A 19108-nucleotide genomic window follows, 5' to 3' on the forward strand; every position below is an offset into this window, starting at 1 on the left:
TAGATAGATAGATAGATAGATAGATAGATAGATAGATAGATAGATAGATAGATAGATAGATAGACAGATAGATATAGATAGATAGATAGATAGATAGATAGATAGATAGATAGATAGATAGATAGACAGACAGACAGACAGACAGACAGACACAGAAGATAAGAGATAGACAGGCATAAGATAGATAGATAGAAGATAGAGATAGAGAGACAGAAGATAGAAATAGACAATAGGGATAGATAGACAGATAGAAGAGATAGATAGACAGACAGACAGACAGAAGATAGAGGTAGAAGATAGAGATAGGTAGATAGACAGACAGACGATAGAGATAGATAGACATAGATGGAAGATAAGAGATAGATACCCTGTTTCTCCAACAATACGGCCTCCCCCAATAGGAAGTCCCAGCATGTTTTATAGGCATGAAATTAAGCCCCTCTCCCCAAATTAAGGCCTATATTAAAACATGTGAAATGGGGGGGGAATGGTGGGGGGGGGGGCTTGCCGTTAGGAAGTACTTTTGTGGCACACCCGGATATGGTGCTGCCTGCGTTGATCCTGATACGAAGTGCCCCACCAACGCCGAGGTCAACATCCAAGCCGTCGCTGCCACCCGCCCGAAGATGCAAGGGGGGGGGGAATTAAGTCACCCCCGAAAAGACGGCCTAGCCATTTTTTCGGGGTTCAAAAAAAAAAAAGACCCGGCCTTATTATATGAGAAACACGGTAGATAGAAGATGGAGATAGACAGAAGATAGAAATAGACAGTCAATAGAGATAGATAGACAGTCAACAGAGATAGATAGATGATAGGTAGGTAGGTAGGTAGGTAGATGGATGATAGATATAGACAGATAGAGTTAGACATAGATGATGGATGGATGGATGGTAAGTAGATTAGTTAGATAATAATGACAGATGATTGCTAAATATAGATTGATTGATAGATAAGATAGAGATGATAGGTAGACAGATGATTGACAAACAGACAGACAGACAGGTAGGTAGGTAGCTAGGTAGGTAGGATAATTAAGATTTAGATGATAGGTAGAAAGTTGAGGTGATAGAGAGGGTTGGGGAGAGAGAGATATTAGATAGATAGAGATAATTGACAGACCAAAAGCCATTGAGAAAAGGAAGGGAAGGGTATTTCTGGATATATAGAGTGGATGAATTTAAATTGAGAATATGCAGAAACTCTTCCTTCAGAGAATGGGGCCCAGCATTCCAGTTATCAACCTTAAGGAGAGATGTTAGGCAGGATATGTTGTGTAGTTAAAGAGCTATGAATGTGTTGGTGCAACACATGGTAGAATTCTTCGATACGTGACTGGATGCGAAGCCATCAGATGTCAAAGTTAGTCTTCTAAGGCCACTGCTATTAACTTTGACATCTGGAAAGTGTGTAGAATTATATTCAAATTATTTCATTTATTTATTTCAATCAATCATGCATACCCCTTCCTCCACCCCCACCCCCTTTTAGGATACTCATCAAACCACATTATAAAAACAAAAGCTAAGCAAACACCAGCAGGCAATATTATATTAGTTGTCACTCAAAAGCAAAAAGGTGAAAATCAATTAGCCTTTTATGAATGAACTTGCATTTCTATTTTCATTTTTAGTGTGTGCAGAAGCATATAATCCCGATGAAGAAGAAGATGATACTGAATTGAGGGTATGTACACCCAGGAAATAAAATATCTTTCAGAAAAATATGTTCCTGAAAAAATAGTGTTAAAAAGTTTTTTTTTAAACACACTCACATACACTATATTTGTGTATCTATATAACTAGGCATTTGTAAAATGCAATGCATGATTAAAATACTCTCCCTATTACTTTGATTGAAACTTTTATTTAAACAATGGGAAATTTAAGATTGGCATATTATTTTCATTCGGGTTCTTCATATTTGTAATAATGAGATTTAAAAACCTTTCTCATTTTGTTCACAAAAATGTAAGAACACATCTGTATTCATTTGGATTATGCCTGGTCCTTTGGAAGTCAACTTCTGCCAAAAGTGGTCTCAAGAAAACCTTAACTTATAATGATTTCTTCCAGGTTATTCACCCCAAAACAGATGATCAAAGAAACAGGCTGCAGGAAGCTTGCAAAGACATTCTCCTGTTTAAGAACTTAGACCAGGTAAGAATTACTTTTTATGCAGTGACGCTATCTATAACTACCGTATTTATCGGCGTATAACACGCACAGGCGTATAACACGCATCTTCATTTTAAGAGGGAAATTTCACCCCACTACCACCCCGCGCGCGCTTCAATCCACAGTGTCCCATTCTGCCTGCCTGCCTGCCTGCCTTAGTTTCTGGTTGTTTGGGAGCAGCTTCGGCTGAGAATAATAACTATTCGCCTCTTTACTCAGCCGAAGCTGTTCCGATTCAACCATTAACGAAGGCAGGCAGGGGTGGGAGTGGGGAGAAACGGGCGCTTCAGGGAAGCTGCGGCGACAGGAAAAGCCCCCCGCTTCTTTGAAGCAGTTTCTTCCTGTGCTGGTGGAGGAGCGAGAGAGCGACTGAGAGAGCTGACCCAGAGAGAAGGACAGGCTTCGGTTTGCTTCCTCCCTCCCCTTCTTTCATTTGTGTCCTTGATCCCCGATCCCAGCAGCATTCACCGAAGGCTTCTTAACATTATATCGGCGTATAACACGCATACATCATTTGCCCCCTATTTTCAGGGAGAAAAAGTGCGTGTTATACGCCGATAAATCTGTATGTCTGTCTGCCTGTCTGTCTGTCTGTCTGTTTCTCTCTCTTCCTCTCCCCCTCTAGAGAGAGAGAGAGAGAGAGAGAGAGAGAGAGAGAGAGAGAGAGACAGACAGACATACATACATACCTATATCTCTATATCTATATAGGCACCTGTAAAATCTGTCTGTGTCCGTCCATCCATCCATCCATCCAATTTTTACTGCCGGTTCTGAGGGCATGGCTTGGTGGGTGTGGCTTGGTGGGCATGGTAGGGGAAGGAAACTGCAAAATCTCCATTCCCTCCCCACTCCTGAGGGAAGGTTACTACCAGTTCTCCGAACTACTCAAAATTTCCGCTACCGGTTCTCCAGAACTGGTCAGAACCTGCTGAAGACCACCTCTGATCTCTGTCTGTCTGTCTTATCTATCTGTCTTATCGATCTGTCTTATCTATAGAAAGACATAGATCTATATATCTATATAAGCATCTGTAAAATCTATCTATCTATCTATCTATCTATCTATCTATCTATCTATCTATCTATCTATCTATCTATTATTTATCTATCTACCTATTTATTATCTATCTATTATCTATCTATCTTATCTATCTACCTATCTATTATCTATCTATTATCTATCTATCTATCTATCTATCTATCTATTATCTATCTTATCTATCTATTATTTATCTATCTATCTATTAATTATCTATCTATCTATCTATCTATCATCTATCTATTATTTATCTATCTACCTATTTATTATCTATCTATTATCTATCTATCTTATCTATCTACCTATCTATTATCTATCTATTATCTATCTATCTATCTATCTATCTATCTATCTATTATCTATCTTATCTATCTATTATTTATCTATCTATCTATCTATTAATTATCTATCTATCTGTCTATCTATCTATCTATCTACATATCTATCTACTATCTATCTACCTACCTACCTACCTACCTACCTACCTACCTACCTACCTATCCGTCTGTCCGTCCGTCCTCCTGTCCATCTGCCCATCCACTCACCCACCTACCCATTCATCCACCTATCTTTCTTGCTTGCTTGCTTGCTTGCTTGCTTGCTTTCTGTCTTTCTATCTTTCTATGTTAAGTGATGAAATTTTGGAATGTTTTCAGCAATGTTGCAGATGAGACATGAGAGAAGCAAAAAAAAATGAGATATGAACAATGGTTCACACAGTACAGGTAGTCCTCGACTTACAACAGTTCATTTAGTGACCGTTCAAAGTTACGACAGCACTGAAAAAAATGGGACTTAGGACTGTTTTTCACAGTTACGACCTGTGGAGCATCCCCACAATCATGTGATCAAAACCCAGATGCTTGGCAATTGATTCATATTTGCGACGGTTGCCGTGTCCCAGGGTCACGTGTATCCCTTTTGCGACTGTATGACGAGCAAAGTCAATGGGGAAATCCATATTCACTTAACAATTGGGTTACTAATTTAAGAACTGCAGTGATTGATTTATCAACTGCGGTAAGAAAAAGCGTAATATGGGTCAAAACTCACTTAACAAATGTTTCACTTAGCAGCAGAAATTTGGGGCTCCGTTGTGGTTGTAACTCGAGGACTCCCTGTACTTAAAGGGGCTGAATTTGTGTTTTAACCTTGTAACATGTGCAGCTTCTTCATTTTCCCTTTCAAATTTTCTTTAAAAGTTAACCAGCTAAGCCAAGGCCCGGGTAGAAAATTCTCTATCTCATAATTCTGCTAAGGAGAGGGGAGAAGGTGCATTTGGGCTAGAGCCATAGGCTCAGGGGTGGGCTGCTGGGGGGGAGGCTTCGCGGGGCTTCGGGTGAGCCCCTAGCTAAGATTCTGTGCAGTTTGAAGAACCCCCAAGTCCCACTCCTAGCTGGCCCCGCCCACCACACCCCTGCCCTCCCCTCCCAGGAATCCCCATGAGGCCCATTTTGGATGCAGGTAAGTGCAGGGCACAGATGGAGGTTTGGGGAGGGCAAAAAACGGGCCTCCCGGAAGTTTGGGAAGGCCGGAAATGGCCCCGTTTCCGGCTTCCAGAGAGCCTCCAGAGTCCGGGGAGGCTGTTTTCATCCTCCTGGAGACTCGAGGGAAGCCTCCGGAGCCCAGGGAGGGCAAACACCCCTCCTCCCCGCTGTGGTGCAGGTGGCCGACACCCACCCAGCAACCGGGTGGATAACCCATTGCTACAATTTTTGAAGCCCACTCCTGTATAGGCCACTACCGGGTCGTGGGCTAATCGCCCGCGGGCTGCATGAGTGGCTGGCTACCCTATCCTCACTCACGCGAGTGAGCATCATGGTGAACGTTGAGGGCATGTCACGTTGTGCTTGCCCTTCCCACCAAATCATCCCCTCTTTTCCAACCCCCCCCTCCTCTGGACCGCCAACCCCAGAAAGGTTGGGGAACTCTGGGCTGGAGAGAGAGAGAGTTATGGGTCCCGTCTAGCAAAGGGAATGGGACAACCCCAAGACGACTGCTGAGCTTCAGTTTCCAAAGCAACATCTTAGGAAGCAGCAGGCCTTCAAAAGGGATCCTCCTCCTTTGGCCTTCTTGATGAAAGATAAAGCGGATGAATTAATTCGCCGGGTCGGCGACTGCAATAATCAGATATATGGATTCACAGGAGCAGATGTCTCAGGTCCTGGACGCCATGTTTGAGAAGCTGGTGGAAGGAGGAGAGCATGTCATTGACCAAGGAGATGACGGCGACAACTTCTATGTAATTGATCAGTAAGTATCTACAACCAGGGCTGGGCTTCAAAAATTTTAGCAATGGGTTCTCTGCCCGGTTGCTGGGTGGGCGTGGGCGTGGCCATGGTGGGCGTGGCCTAGTTGGCCTCCTGCACTATTGGGGGGGGGCGTTTTTGCCCCGCCCGGGCTCCAGAGGTTTTTCTCGAACCTTCGGGAGGGCGAATATGGCCTCCCTGGACTCCGGGCACCCTCTGGAAGCCGGAAATAGGCCTGTTTTCTGCTTTCCTGAACTTCCGGGAGGCCTGTTTTTCTCCTTCCCCGAGTCTCCACACGCGCCCTACACTTACCTGCATCCAAAACGGGCTGCTTAGGGAGGGGAGGGGAGGGATGGGCAGGGCCAGCCAGGAGTGGGATTTGGGAGTTCTCCAAACTGTGCAGAATCTTAGCTAAGGGCTCTCCCGAACCCCTGCGAACCCCCAACAGCCCACCCCGTCTGTAACAGGGTTGTGAAATTCGATTTCACGGAGGGCCAGATCAGGGTTGTGTTTGACCTCGGTGAGGAGGGGGAGGTGTGATCAGGGTGGGTGTGGCCAGCATGACATCACTTGTGTCGGGGGTGCCTGTGGCCGCCCGAGCGCTCTGCCAGCGAAAACGGGCTCCTGAGCTCCATTTTCGGCTGCCACGGTCTCCTGCAACCCTCAGCCAGTGAAAACAGAGTTTGCGAGGGCCACATGTGGCCCTCGCAAGCTCCATTTTCACTGGCAGAGGCCTCGTGTGATGACCCGGGGCGTGGCACAAAAGCAACAAAATCACAAAAGTAGGTAAAGTCCCTTTAATTCCTCCAACTTGGCCCCCAGTGTCCAATTATCATCCGCTGGAGAAAAAACTCTCCCAAGAACAGTTTTTAAAGGGGAGAAATTCTGTCCAAACCCAAAGTACATCTAAATTATAAATAAAAACCAACACAAACCATGCTGCAGCAATTAACAAGACAGGGCAGGATAAGGAATTGAAGACTTCAAAAGATAACGAAACATACAGAGTTGGGAGGACGTCAGAACTCAGATAAGACTTGACAAACCAAAATAATTCGCTTTGCTTCCAACAACTTTGCTATGTGTAGTTTGCCTTTTTAAACAGTTTTCTCAGCTGCAGCCAATGAAGAGGATCAGGGCCCTTTCCTCCCCCTTAAACCACCCAACTCACGTTGCTCCCTTATCCGTTCCTCCGTGCATGCCCTAGAATAAAGAGGGGGTGGGCCTGGGTCTTCCTCTGAATGCCCAGCTGGACTGTGTCGTTCCCCAGTTTTCTCTACAACCTCCGAAGCCACAGTCCCACTCCCTGTCTGCTGTTCCTCCTCTTCCTCGGAATCAGATTCCAACAGGGGCATGACCTTCGCTATTTCCAGCGCTTCAAAACCACTCAAATTTACGATGGACTTCCCCAGAGTTCCTTGTGGCCTGTTTTCAAAGTTGTGTCGGCCATGGCCACATCTCACGCGTGGGCTCACTTGCAGTCGCAAGTTGAGGACTAACTATTTGCGCATGGTGCAAAGATGCTAAATCTTATGGAGAGTTTATCCCTCCAAGTTTGGTTGTGTGGAATAAATAACGTTTTAACGAGGCAAATATTGCCCTTTTCCAATGCTAGCCATCACAGCCGGGTTTCATTTTGTGCTTTTTAGAGGGAACTACAATATTGTTGTGAAATGCGACGGTGTCGGAAGATGCGTTGGTACCTATGACAACCGAGGGAGTTTTGGCGAATTGGCTTTAATGTACAACACACCCCGAGCGGCTACTATCATTGCTACCTCTTCTGGCACCATTTGGGGTTTGGTGAGATATTATGATTTCCTGTTGGGTCCTTGGGGCTCTCTGAGCTTGGAGATTTTCTCACTGACGTTTCATTACCAAACTAGGTAACGTCATCAGTGCCTCCATAAACAATTCAAAGCAAGTGGAAGATTTTCTGAATCATCTTTTAACAACCCCATAACCCTTTGCGGGAGTGGAGTCTGGGGAACTGAATGGAGCTGAGGGTTTACTGGCCGGATGCTCCTCCTGTCACCAGTGCAGAGTTCTATTCAGCAGATATATTCCCAGTGTACCCAGAGAGAGAAATATCTGCCTCTCCCTTGGATTGAACTCGCAGTCTCCTGTTTGTGAGGCAAGAGCTCCAACTCTAGGTCAACGCACCGCTCATCCATGCCTATAATATTGCTCCAAAACAAGGGGAGAGTTTTGCCAGCTTCACCAGTATGAGAAATTACAAAAGAATTTGAATCTAGGAGAGCCCAGATATGGGTGTGTATGTGTGTGTGTCACAGAATCAAGAATGACAGCCACAACTGTGAAGTCAAAACACTGCCCTAAAAGTACACTAAAAAGGGTGATGTTTGAACCCCAAGTTGTGGTTGCCATTTTGGGGAGGGAGATTGACACTCTTGCAGATGCCCCCGTTTGAATCTATTAGTACATGGAGTTGATTGCACAGAATGTGCATGATAGCTTGTGTGGGAGAAGGAGGATGAGAAGAACTCCTCCCTAACAGTTCCCAGAGTCTATGCTTTATAGTGCAAGCAGTCTGCTTTAGTTTGGCAAGATTCTGTCTGTAGGTGAGGAACAATAAAAGAACACACTTAGATAATTTCTACAGGAGTACCTTGTTACTTGATTGCTTTGAAACTCATCAAATTTGGTACTCGACGCATTTTGATGGCAAACTTTTGTCCTGGTACTCATCATTTGTTTGGTACTCAACGCACAAGCTAGAAGATGTCGGGTGCCTTGTGACTCACAACATTATTCCTTACAGCAGGAGGGTCAAACTCACGTCATCACAGTGGCATCACATGACGTATCACGACTTTTCCCCCCTTCGCTAAACAGGGCCTGCGCATGGCCAGTTTGATGACTCAGAGTATCTCAGAAATATAACAAAACCCAAAACGTAACTAAAAGTCCTGTAATGCCTTCAACTTGGCTTCACTGTTTAATTGTCCACAGTGGAGGAGTAAACTATTTTCAAAATAACATTTCAAAGGAAAGAAACACAGTTCAAATTCAAAGAGCCGATAACGAAGCAAAAACCAAAACCAAACCGCATTGAATAAAGTTCCTTGACAGACCAGAATAGATAATTGCCAATTTCAGGAAGATAACCAGGGATAGTCCGTTGGAAGAACGCCAACCAATATAAACCTTCTTTAGGCATAAAACACTAATTTGACTCCAGCATCTGTTAGCAGGCAGGTCCAAACTCTTATGCAAATCTCCCACCTGCAACCCATGAAGAGGATCATGGCCCTCTCCTCCCGAGTAGACCATGTTTTTACCCTGATCCTCTCCTCCCTGCATGCCCTAGGATGGATAGGGGATGGGCCTGGGTCCTCCTCTGACTGCTCAGCCGGCCTCTGCCCTTCCCCAGCCTCCTCCACAACCTCCGGAACCACACTTCCACTCCCTGTTGGCTGTTCCTCCTCTTCCTCAGAGTCAGTCTCCACCAGAGGCATAACAGCCAGCGCATAACACATTCAGCCCGCAGGCTGCAAGTTTGACAACCTTGCCTTACGGGAAATATATGTTTTGTACTTATCGTTTTGGTTACTCATCGCCCCTCAGTTAACAACGAGTACCCAGGTATCTTGGTTTTTGGAACCTGACAACTTAACTGAGAATTAAAACAGCCCACTGAACATGGTTAGGCTTACCCCTGTGCAAATACACATCAGGTTCTTGAACACCCGCACCAGAGCATGTACCATTCTCTGCCATGAAAAAACTGCTTGCATTGTTGTGAATATCACACCCTTTAACTATTATTTATGTATTTTTTTATTTGATTTTTTTTTAGGACAGAGTAACATTTCGAAGGATCATTGTGAAAAACAATGCGAAAAAGAGAAGAATGTATGAAAATTTCATTGAGTCGTTGCCCTTCCTTAAATCTTTAGAAGTAAGTGCGGCTCACTAGAGATATTTCAGTCTCTTCGTGCAGAATGTGCTGTTTGATATCAAACAATAATTGTCATGTGCATTTACAGATTTTTGTAATATAACTGACCTTTATATACAGTATATTCAGCGATGTTGTTTGTGAAAGAAGAACAATTTGCCTGTGTAAATCATATCTGTTTTTATCATCAAGGGCTAACAGAGCCAGAGTAAGTTATTCCTGGTTGTATCCCTGGAATCTCGGGAGGTTGTAACTACAGGTAATTCTCGACTTACAACCATAATTGAGCAAAATATTTATATGAATTAAATGAACTATTGTAAGTTGAGGACTACCTGTATAGACATAGATAAGTCTTGATTCTGGTGCATAAATTTCTTAATGTGTATCTCTATCGTTAAACTACCGTTGTGAACATTGTGAGGCCTGCCCTTTCTCTTATGAACTTCTTGTACGGTTTTGTTTTCAATTGCTAACTTCCACTCCTAATTTCAAAAATATGCAAGTATTTCTTTTAGAGTAATTTCCACCAAAAAGAATAATTGGTCCCTTTCTTTTTCAACTAAATTGTTGTGACTTTACTGCATTTCTCCTTCATATTTCTAAATATAAAATATCAGCGCGCTATTCCGATTTTTCCAGTCTTATATATTTTTCTAAATAGTGTCTTTAGTTATATTGCTATGGCAAGATCTGTGGGTTCCGAAGTGGGATTTAGCATGAAATTTGAAACTTACGTAAAAAGAGATCTATTGCGACATGGGTTCTGAAATGGACGAAATTTGAAATTAATGTAATAAGGGGGGAAAAAACAACTCAAAACTTTGGAATCCATTTCATTGCTTAGCTACAAAACAAATTAAGAGTACCACAGAATTTTACAGCAAGAATTATGATTTCCATTACATTTGTGAGATTATAAAGTGTGTGTGTGTGTGTGTGTGTGTGTGTGTGTATTTGTGTGTGTGTATTTACAAAATCTGTTTTGTTTTCTGTTTAAGCTTTCTGAACGTTTGAAAGTGGTGGACGTGATAGGTACCAAAATATATAAAGATGGGGAACAAATAATAGCTCAGGTAATTATTTAATTGTTCAAGATATATTTATTATTCTGTTGCTCTCTAGTTACTTAAAAGCATGATGACTTGTTACTATAAAGGATTTTCAGAGGCAAAACCAGTGGGATTGAAAAAAATACATAGCTGAAAAAAAGTGGCATTGGTGGATTTGGGGATTTTTTTTTTTTTAAATTTCTACTTTAAAAAAAATACCCAACAATTCTGGAATTACTAAACAACCGTCTTTTATGTTTTTGTTATTCTCAATTATTTGTAGGGAGACACGGCTGACAGTTTCTTCATTGTCGAATCCGGAGAAGTGAAAATAACAATGAAAAGAAAGGTACCATCCTTCAAGAAGTATTAAAACGGTTTTTCAGTCAACTCGGTTAAGATCAGTACTGAATAGAAATAACGTATTAATAAATAAATAAATAATGCACTAATTTATTGATAAAATTATTTATCAATTAAAATAATAAAATGGATGTTAGCTTGACTTTATTGAGATAAATGTTTGGGTGCTTTTTTTTTTTAAATTTCCCAGGGCAAACAGGACGTAAATGGGAAGGAAGCAGTGGAAATCGCCCGCTATACCAGAGGACAGTATTTTGGCGAATTGGCACTTGTAACGAACAAACCACGAGCTGCCTCGGCCTTCGCGCTTGGCACGGTCAAATGCTTAGGTAAGGCAGAGGGCTTGCATTTTGGAACATAAGTGGTCTGACCCAGGCTTTGTAAACCGTAATTATTCACAAATATGTTTTAAAAACAAAACTTATTTTATTGCAACTCTGGGAATTGTTTTCATTCCCAGCCGGAATTAATCTCAAACAGTCCCCCGAGATAAGCACCCACCTTTCTTTCCTGTGAAGTGCTGCCAAAAACAGAAGTATCAAATTAACTAGAAAAAAAACCAACCGAAGTACAAGAAAAACCAGCCAAAGTACAAGGAGCTTCAAGGATGACTCGGAACTGATTGAACGACGTTGCTTCCTGCAAAGGTTTCATCATCTTGGCTTGACTTTTATCCCTTATGGGAGGGGCAATCACTTCCCAGCCTTACTCCCGTCGCCCCTTTTGTTTCATCTGTTCTCGCCTTCTAGCAGCTCTGCACACACGCACACACTGAGAACAGGCTCCCCTTGTTCCTCTGCCTCACTGCTGCCGGACTCCGGAGGCTCCAGAGGCAGCACCCCACTCCCAGGTGGTCCTGGCCCTGCATCGGACGCAGGACCCTCGTCCGAGTCCTCTCCAGACTCCTGGACTGGTCCCCGTTCTTCCCCATTGTCCGATTCCGCTGCCATCTGCACAGGCTGCCGGTGAACCACAACAATAAGTTTGTTTCTGTTTTTTGGTAGCTTTTTTTAATTAAAAAAAATCAGCATAACAAAAATAAAAATAAAAAAAGTTTATAAAGAAACAAACAAAGAAAAAACAAGACGTTGAAAAAAGTGTATTAAAAAGATACAAACATATACATGTATTATCCCTCTTCCAGTTGAATATTGATAAATATATCTAAACAATATTAGTTCCCCACCCCTTGTAAAACAGACCCAACATTCTTAAACTTCTGTTTGCAAAGGATTAACCTATCATCTATCTACTATATTAATGACAAAATAGTTAACAGGTAGAACAGCAACAAAAAGACAAGATTAAAACTTCCAAACCCTTTGTTAACAAACTACTATTGGGTTCAACTGGTAGAAGTTAAGATGATTTATTGCTTTGGCCTCTACCCAAGAATCTAGTCAATTAATAATCAGCACTAAATTGGGTGCTGGATAAGAGTCAGTGGAATTGAAGGTGGGCTGGATTTGGAGCGCTTCTGGCAATGTAACGATTCTAGGCTTATTCCTCTCTTGACTCCGCCCCCAGGGTCTGCTCTTCTAGTAAATATCAGAAGTTTATTCTTCTGATCTAGAGCTGGCTCAGGAGATAAGAGGTTTCATTGGAAAGAGGGACAAGATTCAACTGGTGCACGGGAAGCTACGCATATCCACTTTTGCATTTTGCTTCATTCATTAATTTTTTAATGGAGATGGATTAAAAGTGTGCCTTCCTTAAACAGTTTCATGGCAGGAATCTGCCCATAAGAAATAATGTACTTGTTGTGGTTCGCCGGCAGCCTGTGCATACGGCAATGGAATCGGACAGTGGGGAAGAACGGGGACCAGTCTGGGCGTCTGGAGAGGACTCGGACGAGGGTCCTGCATCCAATAGAGAGATGGGGCCATGATCATCTGGGAATGGGGTGCTGCCTCCGGAGCCTTTGGAGTCTGGCAGCAGCGAGGCAGAGGAACAAGGGGAGCCTGTTCCCAGTGCACATGTGCACAGAGCTGCTAGAAGGTGAGAGCAGCTGAAACAAAAGGGTCGACTCGGGAGTAAGGCTTAGAGGTGATTGCCCCTCCCATAAGGTATAAAGGTCAGGCAAAGATGATGAAACCTTTGCAGGAAGCAAAGTTGTTCATTTGGTTCAGATTCATTCTTGAAGCTCTTTGTACTTCGATTGTTTTTTTTTTTTCTAGTTCATTTGACACTTCTCTTATTGGCAGCACTTCACAGGAAAGAAAGGTGGATGCTTATCTTGAGGGACTGTTTGAGATTCATTACCAGCTGGGAATGAAAATAATTCCCAGTATTGCAATAAAACAAGGCTTGTTTCTAAAATAAGAGTGTGTGTAATTATGGTCTTGGAAGCCTTGGTCAGAACAGTACTTTCCTGCCTTCCCCATGGTGTATCTGCATGTGATTTCTCTCTCTTTAATATTCTAGTTATGGATGTACAAGCTTTTGAAAGGCTATTGGGACCTTGCATGGAGATTATGAAAAGGAACATCGCCAACTATGAAGAACAACTGGTTGCACTGTTTGGAACCAACATGGATATTTCTGAGCCCAGTGCGTGAAGAATGGAGCCATCACACAACCTGTGTATGACAAATAGCACAGTAGTGGTTAGCCCACTGAACATACATCTTCTCTTCCTGTAGATGCTAAGCATTGTTCTTGATTCTACAGGGGCTTCGATTTCTTTGCGCCCCTGTCTCAATTATTTTATTTGCCTTTTTTCTTTTGTACAAAGTCATTCAGACATATCGGTACATGGAGTAGACAGATTATTCGAAGGGGCCTTCCTTAAAAGCATTTGGTCCACCGGCACTTCAGCTTTCCAAGAACATCAGGTTTATAAGCCTTCGTTTGGCAATGCACAACCTTCTACAAGCAGTCCCCAGCTTACAAGAGTTCATTTAGTGACCGTTCAGAGTTAACAGCGGCACTGGAAAAAAGTGGCTTAGGACCATTTTTCACACTTAACGACCATTGCGGCCTCCTCATGGTCACGTGATTTACACTGGAATGCTTGGCAACTGACTCACATGATGGTTGCAGCATCCCTGGGGGTCATGAGGTTGTGACCTTCTGACAAGCAAAGTCAACATTATTTAACAATGGTGTTACTAATTTAACAACTGCAGTGATTCCCTTAACAAAGGTGGCAAGAAAAGTCGTAAAACGAGGCAAAACCTACTTAACAAATTTCTCCCCTTAACACCATACATTTTAGGCTCAATTGTGGTCGTAAGTTGATGTGTGATGTTATAGATTGGGAAGGATTTTTCACTTGTAGAAAAAGTTAGCGGCTTTTCTAAAATCACTTAGAAGTCTTTCGTTTAAGCGTCTGTGAAGATTCTCGGTCATCCAGGTCAGGGTTGTCCCAAATGTGCTTTTTCAGAAGACAACTGGACTTTCTGGTTTTTTCTTTAAAGACATTTCGCTTCTCCTCCAAGAAGCTTCTTCAGTTCTGACTGAACCGAACAAGCTTCTTGGAAGGAGGAGCGAAATGTCTTCAAGGAAAAAACAAAAGCCCAGTTGCCTTTTGATAAAAGCCCCTTTGGGATGTGTCCAGGGGTGGGATTCTACCGGTTTGGACCGGTTCGGCCAAACCCCTTGCTCCGAAAAGCAGCTGGCAGCGAACAGGTTCGCTGCGACTATCATGTGGGCCAATGGTGGTATGTTGCCGGTTTGGACCGGTTCTACCAAACTGGTAGTGAAAAAAAGCCGACGATCAGCTGACAGGAGGGGGGAAAAATCCTCTGACAATCAGCTGAGGGAAAAAAGAGAAAAGCATAGGATTGGCCCTCCCACCTGCCCCTGCGCTTTTCTTTATCCCCTCAGCTGATTGGCGCTGCAGGTCTCAGCTGGTGTGGAGGATGCTGCGCGCCGGCGTTAGGCAAAGCACCCCTCCAAGCTGTGCCCATTGAACCAGTGGTAAAACAATTTGAATCCCACCACTGATGTGAGCCTGCCTGTCCGCCCCTGCGCTTTATCTACTTATATATCGTCTCAGCTGATTAGCACGGCACAACGGATCGCCGCTTCTCAGCTGTGTTATTTGAGTGCTGCGGGCGCAAATCCCTCGTTCACTGAACCGGTTGTTCAACCTGGAGAATCCCACCCCTGGATGTGTCATTTAAGAAGTCCAAGGTACACAGTATTGCAATGTAAACATATGTGCAAACCAACGACGTCTTTTTTATCTTAACCTGTCTAATTGTGAGTCTCTTTTTGAAATTTAATAGATTTGGGAATAAATCCCTTTTTCTTCGAGCAAATGGCCGGTGTCGTTTTCTGAAAGAAAAGCCCAGATTCATCTCGGCATCTCTTTGACACAATATCGCAGATGTTTGGTGGATCAAACTCGTTCCTATTTAACGATGTATTTTTTTGTGTGCGTGTGTAAATTATCCCAGAAACTCATTTGGAAAAGTACGGCAGAAATAAAATTTCGGTTTTTTGTCCACATGTCCAATGAAAGTGATAGCTTAAGGTTGTTTAGGGTACCCGAATGCACGAACGCGGTCTAGGAGAGATTAGATTGTACATATTTTGATTTGGTAGCTGGTTGAATCGGTATTCAAGGTGGCTTTTTTTTTTTTAAATGTATTTGAAAAAAAAAATAAGATAAAAGCATGGCCTTGTGTTCTGGGTAAATTTTATGACCCCTGTCTGGTCTCAGTCTGTCCGATTATTACCCCCCCCCCCACCTTTTTTTTTACACCAACCATGTTTTATAAGATTTCGTCCTTTCTCTACGAAGGACCAGTGGTGGTATGCTAATGGTTCGGCCTGATTCTGCCGAGCCAGTAGCGGTGATGAGCAGCAGAGACCAAATCGGTTCTCTCCACCGCTCTGCTGTTAGGCCCACCCGCCTGCCCGGGCTCCCATACTCACTTTTAATCTTCTGCTTTTGAAGCGCAGCTGCTTTGCGCGGCACAAAAGAGTGCCACGCGGCAGCTGCTGAAGCAGCCGGGACAGTGCAGGCTTGCAGGAGGTGAGTTGGAATGCCTCTTCGCCTGCACGCAAAGTGTGTGCACGTGTGCAAAGCGCGCTCACCGAGCCACGCCCACCGAACTGGTGGTAAAAATTTTTGAATCCCACCACCGCGAAGGACGCTTGTGTACCCCTTCCAGAATGTGGCAGGTTTACGATGATGCTGTATAGTTTCTCGCTGTTGTACTTAACTATGGATGTGTACTGTTTTTCACACCTGAGAACAATTGTTACCTGTGCACTGGTGAAAAGGCAAAAGGCAATTTGATTTCATAACGGGCTCGTGGTTATGTTTTAACCGGAAGAATCTCCCTTGAATTGAGCAAAACTCCTTATTTCACGGATACAGCCAGTATTATTATTTCACGGATAACACTCAGTAGCAATATGGAAGGTTGATCTTGGTTGCTTTTTGGGGCTGTTCTTCACTTTCCTTTCTTTAGCCTGCAACCCTGGTTCTTCCAGGGGGTTCCTGTCCAAATACAGGTAGTCCTTGACTTACGACAGTTCACTTAGTGACCGTTTGAAGTTACAACGGCACATAAAAAAGGGACTTATGGCCATTTTTGTCATGCTGATGTCCCGTTGCAGCATCCTCATGGTCACATGAATAAAATTGGGATGCTTGGCAAACTGTCTCATATTTGTGACAGTTGCAGTATCAACGGGGGAAGCCAGATTCACTTAACAACCAGGTTGCTAACTTATCAACTGCGGCAATTCCCATAATAACCAGGCTAATAATTTAATCACTGCAATAATTCGCTTAACCAAAGTGACAGGAAAAGTTGTAAAACGGGGCAAAACTTAATGTCTCGCTTATTGACTTGAATTTTGGCTCAGTTGTCATAAGTCGAGGACTAACTGTCCTAGGCTCCTTCCCAATTTAAATTTATGAGGTGAGCCAAAGTCAGCTAGGTGCCACGGTCCAGCTAGGCGGCCTCCTGCTACTGGCATATAAGTACAGGTGGTCCTCGACTTACAACGGTTCATTTAGTGACCATTCAAAGTAACGGCACTGAAAAAAAAGTGACTTATGACCGTTTTTCGCACTTAAAACCATTGCACATCCCCAGGATCATGTGATCAAAATTCAGACGCTTGGCAACTGATTTATATTTATGACGGTTGCCGTGTCCTGAGGTCATGTGATTCCCTTTTGCGACCTTCTGACAAGCAAAGTCCATGGGGAAGCCCAATTTGCTTAACAACTTACTAAATCACCACAGTGATTTGCTTAACGACGGTGGCAAAAATGTCATGAAATGGGGCAAAACTCACTTAACAACTGGAAATTTCGGCTTCAATTGTAAATTGAGGGCTACCTGTATAGTAATTTTCATGTCTAATTTTCACTTTTGACTGGCAGTCAGACTACCAAAATGTTAACTTTAAATTGGTTCAAAACGCCCATGAAGGAAAGAAGAACGTATTTCAGTCTTCCTTGGGGGGGAAAAACAATACGTGAATGTATGTTCTTTCAACAAAATATAGTGTTGTTTTAAAACAGATGGCATGGAGTTTCTTCCTTCTTGGCTAGAAGGGAAAATGGTATTAGCTATCAAACACAATGGATGGTAATGCACCAGAATAATAGAATAACAGAACAGAATAACAGAGTTGGAAGGGACCTTGGAGGTCTTCTAGTCCAACCCCTCTGCTCAGGCAGGAAACCCTATACCATTTCAGACAAAGGGTTATCCAACATCTTTAAAACCTGTTGTTTTGTTGTGTTGGAGAATTCACAACTTCTGAAGGCAAGTTGTTCCACTGATTAATTGTCCTCCCAGTTAGGAAGTTTCTCCTTAGTTCTAGGTTGCTTCTCTCCTGGATTAGTTTCCATCCGTTGCTTCTTGTCCTGCCTTCAGGTGCTTTGGAGAATAGCTTGACTCCCTCTTCTTTGGGGCAGCCCCTCAGATATTGGAACAATACTATCATGTCTCCCCTAGTCCTTCTTTTCATTAAACTAGGCATACCCCAATTCCAGCAACCTGTATATTTAATAGCAATTGGTACGGGAAAGTCCTTACACGACAGTATTATTAGTATTGTATAATTTTTATCACATAGGATGGTATCAATGTGACAACATTTTTATATAATCTTGATAAAAGTATTTTTATTGATCAGTGAGAAAACGTTAATTTGTTATGGTTTGGAGGGAGTAATTAGATAAGAAGGTAAACCTTTATTGTCACTTTTTCCTATGAACACACTGGCACACAGTTTTTTAAAAAAATGAAATTCTGAGGCCAGAATTAGGCGAGTTAAGTGGGTGGCCGCGATCCAGAGAACTATGCAATTAGTTTAAAAGGTTAAGGAAAGTGTTAGAAAGTGTGTTCATTCTAAAATAAAAGTCACTCATTGTATGGAATAAATGTCTTTTAAAAGAGACCTTCAGATACCTTCTGATGAAGCATGAAGGGGATTTTAAAAAAAAACCACTTTAAGAAATTATCATATTTAAAGTTCCCTGGTTCCTGCTCTACCATATATCACAGTGGTGGCTAACCTTTTTGGGCTCCTGTGCCAAAAACTGTGCATGCGCTTGCACACTTGCACTTGCGTGCCAGCACCCAGAAGGCAATGTGCCCCCATGCACTTTACGCATGCGCACGCAATCCCCACCCATCCCCTCCACCCCCTTACCTGCACTGCACCTCACAGCTGATTTTCGGTGGGTTTGAGGCCTTTTTTGGCCTCCCAAAGGCTTGAGTAAAACTTCTGCAGGCTTCTGCAGGCTTTGCAGGCCGAAAACTAGCCCCGTTTCGTTACTCCCTGTTTTTCCGAAAATACCAGAAGTGATGAAACGGAGCTAGTTTTTGGCCTGCAAAGCCTGCAGAAGCCTTCCTCAAGCCTTTGGGAGGCCAAAAAAGGCCTCAAACCTGCCAAAAATAATCTTTAAAGCACACATGTGCAGTGAGGTAAGTTTGCCTGCAGCTTGCATGCCGGCACAAATGGCTCTGCGTGCCATCTATGGCACACGTGCCATAGGTTCACTATCATGGATATATCAGTTCTGAACTGTTCACATTAAATATTCAGAGTTATTTTGTAAAATGCTATAATACTGGAAGTCCTCGACTTACAACAGTTCCTTTAGTGACCGTTTAAATTTACAACGGCACTGAAAAAAGTGACTGATTTTCACAATTACGATCTTTGCAGCATTCCCACAGTCACATCGTCCAAATTCCATGCTTGGTAATTGGGTTCATACTTATGACCGTTGCTGCGGTTCCCTATTTGCAACCTTGTGACAAGCAAAGTCAATGGGGAAGCAAGATTCACTTAGCAACTGGGGTTACTAACCTCAACGGCA

General features: G+C 43.0%; 1 protein-coding gene across 1 annotated transcript in view; it reads left to right on the forward strand.

The window, feature by feature from the left end:
- PRKAR2B (protein kinase cAMP-dependent type II regulatory subunit beta) overlaps positions 1 to 15062 on the forward strand; it is a 54120-nt gene extending 39058 nt beyond the window's left edge. Inside the window, 9 exon segments of the mRNA XM_026677251.2 lie at positions 1632 to 1684; positions 2074 to 2157; positions 5364 to 5470; positions 7116 to 7269; positions 9287 to 9388; positions 10390 to 10464; positions 10724 to 10789; positions 10994 to 11132; positions 13228 to 15062. Of these exon segments, the coding sequence (XP_026533036.2) occupies positions 1632 to 1684; positions 2074 to 2157; positions 5364 to 5470; positions 7116 to 7269; positions 9287 to 9388; positions 10390 to 10464; positions 10724 to 10789; positions 10994 to 11132; positions 13228 to 13361 (914 nt within the window). The 3' untranslated portion in view covers positions 13362 to 15062.
- The last annotated feature ends 4046 nt before the right edge of the window (positions 15063 to 19108 follow it).

Source organism: Notechis scutatus, chromosome 6 (genome assembly GCF_049901735.1).
Source record: "Notechis scutatus isolate UNSWTSFEM ecotype Mainland chromosome 6, rNotScu1.2, whole genome shotgun sequence".
Taxonomy (NCBI): Eukaryota; Metazoa; Chordata; class Lepidosauria; order Squamata; family Elapidae; genus Notechis; species Notechis scutatus.